The sequence below is a fragment of the Daucus carota genome, chromosome 1, assembly GCF_001625215.2.
Source record: "Daucus carota subsp. sativus chromosome 1, DH1 v3.0, whole genome shotgun sequence".
NCBI lineage: Eukaryota > Viridiplantae > Streptophyta > Magnoliopsida > Apiales > Apiaceae > Daucus > Daucus carota.
Window position 1 is genome coordinate 44,740,923 of NC_030381.2, and position 12,183 is coordinate 44,753,105.

The following is a 12,183-nucleotide window of genomic DNA, read 5'->3' on the forward strand; positions in this document are numbered from 1 at the left end:
GATATTCCGTATTATCAAGGCTCTGATATCATCGTAAGTGACCAACTTGTGACCGAAAGTAATAGGTTTTACAGATTTAAGGATTTTTATAAAAGTTGAATTATTGGGGAATTTAGTAATAAGATGCCAGCTACGTCCAAGATTATGCAGATACGATCGGGATTGTACCATTGTCTGATTAGAGCTGAAAACTAATTAAAGTGTTTATATATAAACCTTGATAGTTACATTATAGCATATTAGCCTTGTCTACTACTATTGACTTATTTAGTGGCTTATGATTTTAAGTTATTTATAGTTATTGATTTGTTAACTAAATTAAGTACTTGCTACTCCTTCAGTGCCTCTTCACATAGAACTATACTGCAGCTTCAGGAGATCCAGTTAGTTACATGGATTCTCCTGATAAAGTGTCTAGATGGACTCCTCTAGTGAGTCCAACAAGATCGATTCTCATGAAATTCATGTCAAAGGAAAAGGTTAATCTGTCTGATCCACCAGAGGAAGATGAAAATGTTAACATTCACATTGATCACACTGCCCCTGATATTGAAGCTGATGATGTGCCATTCAACAACGCAGCCTCTTCAAACAACACTCCAGCAAGATCACCAGGACTCTATGGCTCGGGTAGCAAGAGATCAAGATCTAGAAAGAGCGATGACATAAGATCAAAGTCTGTAAGAAGTGAGGATGTTAGGTCAAGGTCTTCCAAGGTGGAGGAACACAGAGGATTTGATATTAATCAAGTCGGGATTTATGTAACGTGGAGTGAGTTGTGGGTGACTGTGCCAACAAAAAAAGGAGGCCGTCGCCCAATCTTGGACGGCCTTACTGGCTATGTGCAACCGAGTGAGTGTTTGGCCATTATGGGTCCTTCTGGCTGTGGCAAGTCTACTCTTCTTGATACTTTAGCAGGTACTCACTACTCAGCTTCATTCTTCATGCATTTATAATATTGAACATCCTTTAATTCAAACTAGGTACTTTTTAACACTTGTGCCACAGAAAAAACACATGTTTCCTTCTTATATACTTTTATGTATATCTCACACAAGTGATTTCTGAACTTTGTAATGGAATTTCTTAGTGTGAAAAACATGTTAGTGACAACAATTCTACTTCATCATTGTCTATGTGTTTATGAATTGTGTGCCTAAAAACTTGTCAATTATAGGATGGTAAAAGCTGTAGGAGCCATGTGCTTATTTGATATTAGCATAGATACTAATCATTTTAAAGGAAAGGGCGAAATTTTAACAAATGAATAACAATTGCAGGAAGGTTAGGCACAAATACAGCACAAACTGGAGAAATTCTGATCAATGGGCGCAAACAGACTCTGGCTTATGGCACTTCGGTAAGAATAACAGATCCCCAATATATAATCCGGCCATATTAAGAATTATATTGTGCGCTATAAGAAACTGATGCTAGTTTTGTAACTTGTTAGGCATATGTGACACAAGATGATACACTTATGACTACACTCACTGTCAGAGAAGCGGTCTATTTTTCAGCTCAGCTCCAACTCCCTGACTCCATGTCAAGAGCTGAGAAGAGAGAGAGGGCAGAGATGACGATAAAAGACATGGGACTGCAGGATGCTATAGACACAAGAATAGGAGGGTGGAGTGTAAAAGGCCTTAGCGGTGGCCAAAAGAGAAGAGTTAGTATTTGCATTGAAATCTTGACACGCCCAAAACTTTTATTTCTGGATGAACCAACCAGTGGATTAGACAGTGCAGCATCTTATCATGTCATGAGTCGTATAATTAAGCTTGCCAAAGAGGATAAACGAACTGTGATTGCTTCTATTCATCAACCAAGTGGTGAAGTTTTTGATCTGTTTAATAATCTCTGTCTACTATCATCCGGCAGACAAATTTATTTTGGTCCTACTACACGAGCTACAGAGGTGACTAACTTTGTCTAGTTATACTATAAACCAACTCTGATGCCCTCGTGATTTTAATAATTCTTATGTTTTTATCCAGTTTTTTGCATCTAGTGGCTTCGCTTGTCCACCTATGAGAAATCCTTCAGATCACTTTCTCAGAACTGTCAATAAAGATTTTGATGTTGTAAGTAACAACTTAAAATTTGTCAGATTAAGCAATTTTCATCTACCATTTCATTACATATCTAGTCTTTTTATCTTCTATAAAGAAGTATTCATAATCTCAGAACGAAGCTAACTTTGGTGCTTGATGTTAATAAGGATATTAAGCAAGGACATGCTGGAAGCGTAGTAACTGCTAAAAAAGCCATTGACATTCTTGTGAAGGCATATCTCTCATCTGAGACGCGACGCCAAGTAGTCAACAAAGTTTATGAGATTGTCCAAAAGGTATGCAACACAAATTGTTAGAGCTCTTACCTTTATATGTTTCTTGTAGATATGTAGATCTAAGGCTAGATTTGAATTACTAATCAGACTTTAATTTGTACTGTTGACTTAAAATAAAACCTCCCTAAATTGTTCTGTAGCATCAAGAAACAATAGTGGAAAGGGAAAGTCAAGCAGGCTTCATCACTCAATGTGAAGTTTTGACAAAAAGATCCTTCATCAACATGTTCCGTGATCTTGGATATTACTGGCTACGGTTTATAATCTACATCGCATTGTGTTTGTGCATAGGGACCATCTTTTACGACATTGGTCACACCTATGGCTCTATTCAGGTAAGTTTCAGAAAGCTGGCTTCATTTAATTGTCTATGTTCAAAACAATTTATCTTCCAGACACTTCATTCAGTTGAAACAAGTTGTTCAGTAATTAAAGTTATATTTCTCAATTTACAGGATAGAGGAGCAATGCTCATGTTTGTGGCAGCCTTCTTGACTTTTATGGCTATTGGTGGATTCCCTTCTTTTGTTGAGGATATGAAGGTTTGTACTTAAATTCTATAATCATAATACATGTCCCTGGAATACTGTGAATCAACAATTATTAGCTGATGGTTTTATTGTTTTATCACTGCCAGGTTTTCAGTCGAGAAAGATTGAACGGACACTATGGAGTAGCTGCATTTGTTGTGGGGAGTACATTGTCTTCTGCACCGTACCTGTTTATCATTAGTGTCATCCCTGGAGCAATTGCTTATTTCCTTGTTGGCCTGCATAGTGGATTCGAACATTTTGCCTACTTTAGCTCACTACTCTTTGTTTGCGTCCTTTTGGTTGAAAGCCTGATGATGATGGTCGCGAGTGTTGTGCCAGATTTTCTCATGGGGATCATTACTGGTGCCGGGCTTCAAGGAATAATGATGTTAAATGGGGGATTTTTCAGATTACCAAAAGATCTCCCAAAGCCTTTCTGGAAATATCCAATGTACTACATTTCATTTCACAAGTATGCATTTCAGGGATTTTACAAGAATGAGTTCTTGGGACTAACATTTCCAAATGAAAAAGTTGGAGGACCTCCCACAATCTCTGGTGAGGAGATCTTGAGGAATATATGGCAAGCTGAAATGGGGTACTCCAAGTGGGTAAATTTAGCCATTTTGTTCGGGATGGTAGTACTATACAGACTTATGTTCTTTGCCATTATAAAGGCTTCAGAGAGGTTAAAGCCGATTATTGCAGCTTACATTAGTTCTTCCCGCATGAAAGCTGATGATTTTTCCACCGTTCCTACTGCTGAACTAGGATGTAGTGTACGTAGAGTTCGGGCCTTTTCCCTGTTTGATTGCCGATGTTACACAGTTGATCTGACATTCGCGGACTAGATCACAACAAAAGGAAATAATTCTACCTTGTATTTGATTAGTGTTTACAAAAGTTCATGTTTGCTTTTACTTGAATTTCAAGAAGGTCCAGTGATGTTGTCTTGTAATTTTCCCACCCTCCTCGTTCTAGGTATTCGATGATGTTATGTAATGACTACTGGATTTCAAGGCTGTTATGAGCTTGTTTGTTCCAAATGGTAACAAGATGAAACTTCAGTAAAATATAGAGCCCGTTTGGTTGAGTTTCTGGCTTATGACTTAACGTGGCTTATGACTTAAAGCGATTTATCTGATAAGCTGAGAGTTTAAAATGTCTATTTGGGTAATTTTGACTTATTAATGACTTATGAGTTACTAAAAATATAATTATAAAAATAAAAGTGATTTATGAGTAATTTTAGCAAAAAAAAAATAGTTCGAAAAAATTTAGCCACTTAAAAAAGTACATCAAACTAACTTCTGGCTTTAAGTCAGTTTCTGGCTTATTTCTGACTTTAAGCTGACTTCTGACTTGTTACAAAAACAGACATTTTTCAGCTTAAAGGCAGAGATGGCTTAAAAGCCCGGGCTTTAAGCCCAGACAAACACCCACATAGTATGATTTAATCGAAGAAAAATATACAGATGAATAGGCGGTTAAAACATATTTCAAAACCTAAAATTAACTCATTTTGATCCTCATTCCCTTCGAGTAGATAATACTTGGCCTCACAGCCTCAGAATAATTGGCCTCAGCTTCAGGACTGACGAAAATCTTATGGAGGAAAAGAAAGTGATCACTGATCACTTTTTTCAAAGATGGTGTACTAAGCATAAATACATTATGAAAAACTGTAACTCTTACCTGTAAAGCCAAAATCCATTATCACTATCCGACTGTTAGTTACACATCACTCTGATTTACACTTTCAGAAGATTTGGATTATATCAGACATGCAAATGTTAAACATGCACCCTATACTTGTAATCTCACTTTATAACTCAAGGCTACTACTATTAGCCATATTATATTAATTTCTAAGTTTGTCATCGGATTTTGAGTGAAAGTCTGCGAATAATAATTTGTTCTAAACTGCTTCAGAAGATGAAGTCTAAATTTGGACGATCAGTGTACATGAATGATAAAACTAACAATGATACTGTTCATTCTTCGACTAGAGATAGTAGATGAGTTTAACCAGAACATGCATTTTTAATCTTTTCTCATCTGAAAAATGGCGATACCTGGATATGATTTGGAGTTGGACCTTCAGTATTTCCAGCCAACTCTGCGAACTTCTTATAGTGACAGTAGACGAGCTTCAGTGGTACACATTTTGTTCTTCATTGATATTAGGAAGTTGTATTATTTGAGAATTACTTCAGTGTAGGCTGTCAAAAGGTATATAAGATCAAGATATATTACCACTGTTGACTAAAAGCAAACCTAATCTGATTATCTACATTTGAATGGTGGTAATACATTGCAGAGAACATCATTCATGTCTACTCTATTATTGTTTTGGTGGCCTAAAATTTGTAGTTCTTTATGGTCGCAAAATAACAGTATAAATTGGTTCATCAGCTAAGTAATGTACTCTATCAGTATCTCTCTAGAGCTCTACTGCTTCTAAAAGAGCAACCAGTTAATAGTTATATGGATTCTCCAGATAAGGTATCTAGATGGACTCCTCTAGTGAGTCCACCAAGATCAATTCTCATGAAATTCGTGACGAAGGAGAGAACTAATAAATCCGGACCTTCAACACCTACACCAGAAGAAGATGAAAATGTTGACATTCACAATAGTTACATTGCCCCTGATATTGAAGCTGATGATGTGCCATTCAATAATGCAGCCTCCTCAACGAACACTCCTCCACGATCACCACGACTCCATGCCTCCAGTAGCAAGAGATCAAGATCCAGAAAAAGTGAGGACATCAGATCAAAATCTGGTAAAAGTGAAGATATAAGATCAAGGTCAGGCAAAGTGGAGGAACACAAAGGAGCTGACATTAATCAAGTTGGAATTTATATAACTTGGAGCGAGGTATGGGTGACTGTGCCTACAAAAAGAGGAGGTCGCCGCCCAATTCTGGATGGGCTCACTGGCTATGTGCAGCCCGGTGAGTGTTTAGCCATTATGGGTCCTTCTGGTTGTGGCAAGTCTCTTCTTCTTGATACATTAGCAGGTACTTTACTGTTAATCAAGTTCACTCAGCATGCATTAATAACTTTTTACATTATCTAGTTTTAAAGTAGGTGGTTTTGGTACTAAAATTTATTCCTTATCTTGAATTATCCTGTTCAACATACCAAATACGACGAAAATTAAGTACCCGTCACAGTTACTACTATCTATGTCTCTCACAAGTATTTGTGAACATCAATTTGAAATTTCTCTACAAGGACAACAGTCAGTGACAGCAATCCTACTTCATGATCGTCGCTGTGAGCATGTATTCTGTACTTGTCACTCATTGACAGTTATAGGTTTCTAAATGTAGAGATCGAATATATTGAAGCCATACACATATCTGATATTAAAAAAAAATGCAGGAAGGCTACGGACAAACACAGCACAAACAGGAGATATTCTGATCAATGGACGCAGACAGACACTGGCTTTTGGCACTTCTGTAAGAATCCTAGAACTACATTCTGATCTGTGTCTACTTAAAACACTATATGACATCTACAGGAGTATATAGTGTAGACTATTCGAAAGTAATGCAAATTTTGTGATTTTGTAGGCATATGTGACACAAGATGAAACACTTATGAGTACACTAACAGTCATGGAAGCCGTCTATTATTCAGCTCAGCTCCAACTCCCTGATTCCATGTCAAGAGCTGAGAAGAGAGAAAGGGCAGAGATGACAATAAGAGATATGGGATTACAGGATGCTATGAACACAAGAATTGGAGGGTGGAGTGTTAAAGGCCTCAGCGGTGGCCAAAAGAGAAGAGTCAGTATCTGCATTGAAATTCTGACAAACCCTAAACTTTTGTTTCTAGATGAGCCAACAAGTGGATTGGACAGTGCAGCTTCATATCATGTCATGAATCGTATAATTAAACTTGCTCAACTGGATAAAAGAACTGTAATCGCTTCTATTCATCAACCAAGTGGTGAAGTCTTTGAGTTGTTTGATAATCTCTGCCTACTATCATCCGGCAGACAAATTTATTTCGGTCCTACTGCACGAGCTTCTGAGGTAACTAACCTACTCTAGCTATTCTATACATCAAATCTGATATTGTGTCTGATGATTTGGTATGCTTTTCTTTTTATCCAGTTTTTTGCATCTAGTGGCTTCCCATGTCCAGCTATGAGGAATCCTTCAGATCACTTTTTAAGAACTATCAATAAAGATTTCGATGTTGTAAGAAGCACATTGATTTTTATTTTAGAAAGTTTACATCTAGCATTTCATCATATATCTAAAATTTTTAAATCTTGATAGACAAATTCCTATCCTAAGATGTAAGCTACCAATGGTGCCTAATTTTCACAGGATATTAAGCACGGACATGGTGGAAGCGTAGTAACTGCTAAAAAAGCCATTGACATTCTTGTCAAAACATATCTCTCATCTGAAACACGCCGCCAAGCAGTCAGTAAAGTTTATGAGATATGCCAAAAGGTATGCAGCTATGCTTCTTGCAAATTGTTAAATATGGGGTCTGCTGTAATATACTAATCAGAATTAGATTGGTATCATGTTGTAGACTAATCAACAGAAGTGCTACTTTATATTTCTCTGTAGCATCAAGAAACAATAGTGGAAAGGGATCGTCAAGCAGGCTTCATTACTCAATGTCAAGTTCTAACAAGAAGATCTTTCATCAACATGTTCCGCGATCTTGGTTATTACTGGCTACGATTTGTTATTTACCTTGCATTGTGCGTGTCCATAGGTAGCGTATTTCATGACATTGGCCACACCTATGGCTCAATTCAGGTGAGTTTTATAATAACTGTTGTCATATAATGGTGACTCTGCAACACAGGTTGTTCAGTAATCAATCTTGGAATATTGTTAAGTAATCAATCTTGGAATATTGTTAATTTACAGGATAGAGGTTCGGTGCTCACGTTTATTGCAGGTTTCTTGACTTTTATGGCCGTCGGCGGATTCCCTTCATTTGTAGAGGATATGAAGGTTTGTAATTAGTTGTATAACTTTAATTTCATAAAAATCACAATTGATGATCCTGCTTTATCTTCATTCCTAGATATTTGGTCGTGAAAGATTGAATGGACACTATGGAGTCGCTGCATTTGTTGTGGGGAGCACAATCTCTTCTGCACCTTATTTGTGTTTTATAAGTGTCATTCCTGGAGCAATTGCTTATTTCCTTGTTGGACTGCAAAGAGATTTCGAACACTTTGTCTACTTTTGCTTACTACTTTTTGCGTGCATGCTCTTGGTTGAGAGCTTAATGATGATGGTCGCGAGTATTGTGCCAGATTTTCTCATGGGCATCATTACTGGTTCCGGGATTCAAGGAGTAATGATGCTAAATGGGGGATATTTCAGATTACCTAGAGATATCCCAAAGCCATTTTGGAAATATCCAGTGTATTACATTTCATTTCACAAATATGGATTTCAAGGGTTTTACAAGAACGAGTTTTTGGGACTCACTTTTCCTAATGTAAAAGTCGGTGGCCCTCCTACAATTTCTGGTGAAGAGATTTTGAGAGATATTTGGCAAGTTGAAATGGAATACTCCAAGTGGGTAAATTTAGTCATTTTGTTGGGGATGGTGGTATTATACAGACTTGTATTCTTTGCGATTATAAAGGCTTCAGAGAAGTTAAAGCCGAAGATTGCAGCTTATCTTAGTTCTTCCCGTACCAAAGCAGATGATTTTTCTACAGCTCCTTCTGTTGAGCTAGGATGTAACGTACGCAGGGTTCGGGCCTTTTCCTTATTTGATTGTCGATGTTATACAGTTGATCTGGCATTTGCAGACTAGATCACAACAAAGAACATCAACATTGTGGAAGATGTTGCGTACAAGTGGACATCAACCAGAGATTTCTCCACTTTAAAGCTTTTATGATTACCCTTAGTTTTATTTATTTTTATGCAGGTTCATATCTTTCAAGAAGGTTAAGTGTTGTTAGCTGGTCTTAGCTTGCAACTATTCCACCCTCCTCCAGTTATTTGAGGATGTTACTATTGGATTTTTATGGATATTATACTATCTAAAAATTTGAAAATTATAATATCAATACTGTTTATGTATCCGAGTTGTCTGTGCTAATTAGTTTCTATCATTACATCATCTACATCTTATTTTCATCAATAATGTGCTGCAAAACTTCTTTAGAAATGATACTAACTTATGATCATCAAGAAATCTCTTTGGCGATTCAAGAACACAATTATCAAAATGTTAACTTTTCACCAAACAGATCAATTCGGTATCTCAGAGAGGGTGGATAGATTATCTTGCACCTGCATGTTCACCATGTCTATAATTTGTGATAAGTATATTACCACATATAACTAAAGGAACACATACTTCTATATGTAATTTATTTAGGAAACACATTGTTGTTTTTAGCTATATGTCCTTTGTAATGTTGGATAAAGGTGATAGGTACTTTAAAATGATTGAATAATTCCCATTAAGATTGGCCTACTACTTTTAGGGGGTGTTATCTTAACCCAGCATTTGTTTTCTTCTTCTTGGAGTTGTCATAAATTGGTCTCACACTGAACAAGTCAGATATAAGAAAAATATAGTCTTCTTGCCTCAATCCAGTTTGATTGACAGAATGCAAGTAAAAGTTCAAGCCTGGTTGGTAATCATTTTGATCAACTAGTGTTTAATAAAATTTAGAGCTCAACTTCGGAAAAAGGACAATTTTTGTTTACAGGAATGTCGAAATATATCAACAAGAGCTCAGGTAAAGTTCAAGCCTGGTTGGTAATCATTTTATGCAGTTTATTTGTTTATAAATATATTAACTATTGAGCAACATTCTTTGGAATTCATGATTTGCTTTAACTTGACAATCTAGTACTGCATAAGTTTTAGAGCTTAAACATATTAAGAACTAATTTTATTTTTTCCATGACTAACAAAATTAATTTTGTAAATCTCTTTCTCCATCTCCTCACACACACTATATATTCACTTTGAGTCTCTCTCTCTCTCCACATCTCCGCACACACACTCTATATTCATTTTGAGGATTAATGAAAGTTCGATGGATTTTTTTACATGATAAACTGTATTGTCTTATTTATTCTTTCAGTGAAAGAGGTAATCCCCAAATTCAAAATTTGGTGTACTAAGCATAAATGCACATGCAAATATATCATCAAAGCAAGAATCGGATATTACGTTAAAGTTACAGCTTTATAATCCTCTCAACATCCGCACATCAACATCCACACATCATTATTGTGTTATGTTGTATGGCTAAAAACCCCATATCCAGCCTAAAATTCAAGCCTCCAGGCTGCAGGCACTTTAAATTCATTAGGACTTTACCTAGAGGCTATGATGATAAGATTCTCATGTACTTTGATCACAACTCACATGTAAGGGTAGATAATAGTGCAAATTTCAACTGACAGAAAAAGGAAAGAACTCGAGTAAATAGGATTTATTTGACTTTAATGGTCACTGGGGATTTCCTTCCATTCCTTTTTTGTAGTATGGGAACCGTGTGTTGCAGGGACTTAAAGTGTCGAAAATGACAATGATCCCAATTATTAGACTCTATAATTTTAAACAGTTGGTGACACGGGATCCTATCCTTATTTTAAACTTGGTAAGAAATGCCGTATGGTAGTAAAGATTAATTACAAAAAGTTGATGTAAACATAATTCTCTTACAAATTCTGCAAATAGCATATTATTTTTGCCTAGACCTATTACATCATTCTAATACAGTGACACACCATGTGGTGTGATTATATATACATAGGTCTTGAGATTTCTTGAAAAATAATATATTGACACAAGTGCTGAAAATTTGGAAAGACTTGAAAATTTGTTCATATAATGGACCATTTAGACAGGACTGTAGACCATTTTTTGAGTTTCACGCCTAGAATTGGCTTCTGGTGATGGTCCAGGTATATGGTGTAACATAAGGGTTATTTTAGGTCTATAAAGAGAGGGAAAAACTTTTACTAATCTGATATTTATGTCACAGATTTAAAAAAATGAACTGATGTTAGGATCTGCAAGTTTTATTTTATTATGTCATGATCATTGATTAAGTGTAAGTAAACTACCTTTCCATACCATGCAATCAGGTCTGAATTAATAAGATATGAGCACATTGAATTCATTTTCTTTTCTGCGATATGTATGCCGCTAAAACTTTAACTATCTAATTCTGTAGATTTACTACATAACTGATAGTCTGCATATGAATATATCAGCATCTATCTTTCAGCTTCTAATATCATGTTTGTCTTTTCAAAATTACTTAATGACTCCAAATAATTTATCATATATAATCATACTTTGTCCCAGTAATATTCTATTTTACTTCATGTTTTCTAATGCTTCGTTTGGTCAGGGCTTGAGGGGAGCGAAAAGTTTATGCAAACTTGAAGGTTAAACAGGAGTAAAGGGCTGAAAGAATAGAAGAGTGCAAATTTCAACTGACAAAAAAAGAAAAGAAAAACCTCATGTACATTGGATTGTTTGACTTTAATGGCCACCGGGAATTTCCTTCCATTCCATTTTTGTTGGATAGGAAGCCTGTGTAGCTGGGACTTTAAAGTGTCGAAAATGACAATGGAAGTTCTTCCAAAGAGCAGATTGTAATTTTTCCTTTATTGCTCATATTGATGGAGAACAAGGTTTAAATTAAAAGAAGGGGTGATCATTATCTATATAAGAGCTTATTCCTTCATTTTCGATTACACAAACAACAGATTATAGTGAGATTTTATGATAAAATATCTAAATGTTCAAATAAGGTTATTTGGAACTAATAAGTTTAGATGTGTGTTTTCGCCAGTCGTTATTTGGAAAAAATATTCAATTGAATTTGTGTGCCACCATACTTTAGTCACCGGAAGAATATATAGAACTCCAAAACTGTCTTCCAGTATCATGTATGAGGACTGGAATATTGTTAATCTGTTGGAACACTGAACAGAAACTTTTAGCTAGCCGTTGGCAGTACTATCTCAAGCTATTCCACACGTTCATTATTCATTTTTAAAGCTGTGAAGCTAATATTTGTCAGAGCTTGTAGATAGTTTTTAAGGTTTTATGATAATTGAATTAGATTTATTTATTTTTTAATAGACTCATGATTGCCTTGAAAGATTTTGTTATAGAGAGCACAAAATGTAGAAAAATCTTTTTACATGATCTGGATGTATTGTTTGGTACTCAGATATGATTTCATTATCGCAAATGAAATAATCAAAATACAATAGCTGCTTTTCCAAAACACTGGAGAACACACTTGTCA

General features: G+C 35.8%; 2 protein-coding genes across 2 annotated transcripts; both read left to right on the forward strand.

The window, feature by feature from the left end:
- Positions 1-253: 253 nt before the first annotated feature.
- LOC108205010 (ABC transporter G family member 1) lies at positions 254-3,976 on the forward strand. Its single transcript, XM_017374754.2, has 8 exons — positions 254-918; positions 1,281-1,360; positions 1,454-1,918; positions 1,998-2,084; positions 2,222-2,350; positions 2,491-2,685; positions 2,806-2,892; positions 2,988-3,976. Exons 1-8 carry the CDS (start codon positions 393-395, stop codon positions 3,732-3,734), a joined length of 2,316 nt encoding a protein of 771 aa, XP_017230243.1. The 5' UTR covers positions 254-392; the 3' UTR covers positions 3,735-3,976.
- Positions 3,977-5,214: 1,238 nt separating this feature from the next.
- LOC108205009 (ABC transporter G family member 1) lies at positions 5,215-8,935 on the forward strand. Its single transcript, XM_017374753.2, has 8 exons — positions 5,215-5,908; positions 6,276-6,355; positions 6,470-6,934; positions 7,016-7,102; positions 7,235-7,363; positions 7,487-7,681; positions 7,796-7,882; positions 7,956-8,935. The coding sequence occupies exons 1-8, from the start codon at positions 5,371-5,373 to the stop codon at positions 8,700-8,702; spliced, it is 2,328 nt and encodes a 775-aa protein (XP_017230242.1). The 5' UTR covers positions 5,215-5,370; the 3' UTR covers positions 8,703-8,935.
- Positions 8,936-12,183: the final 3,248 nt, after the last annotated feature.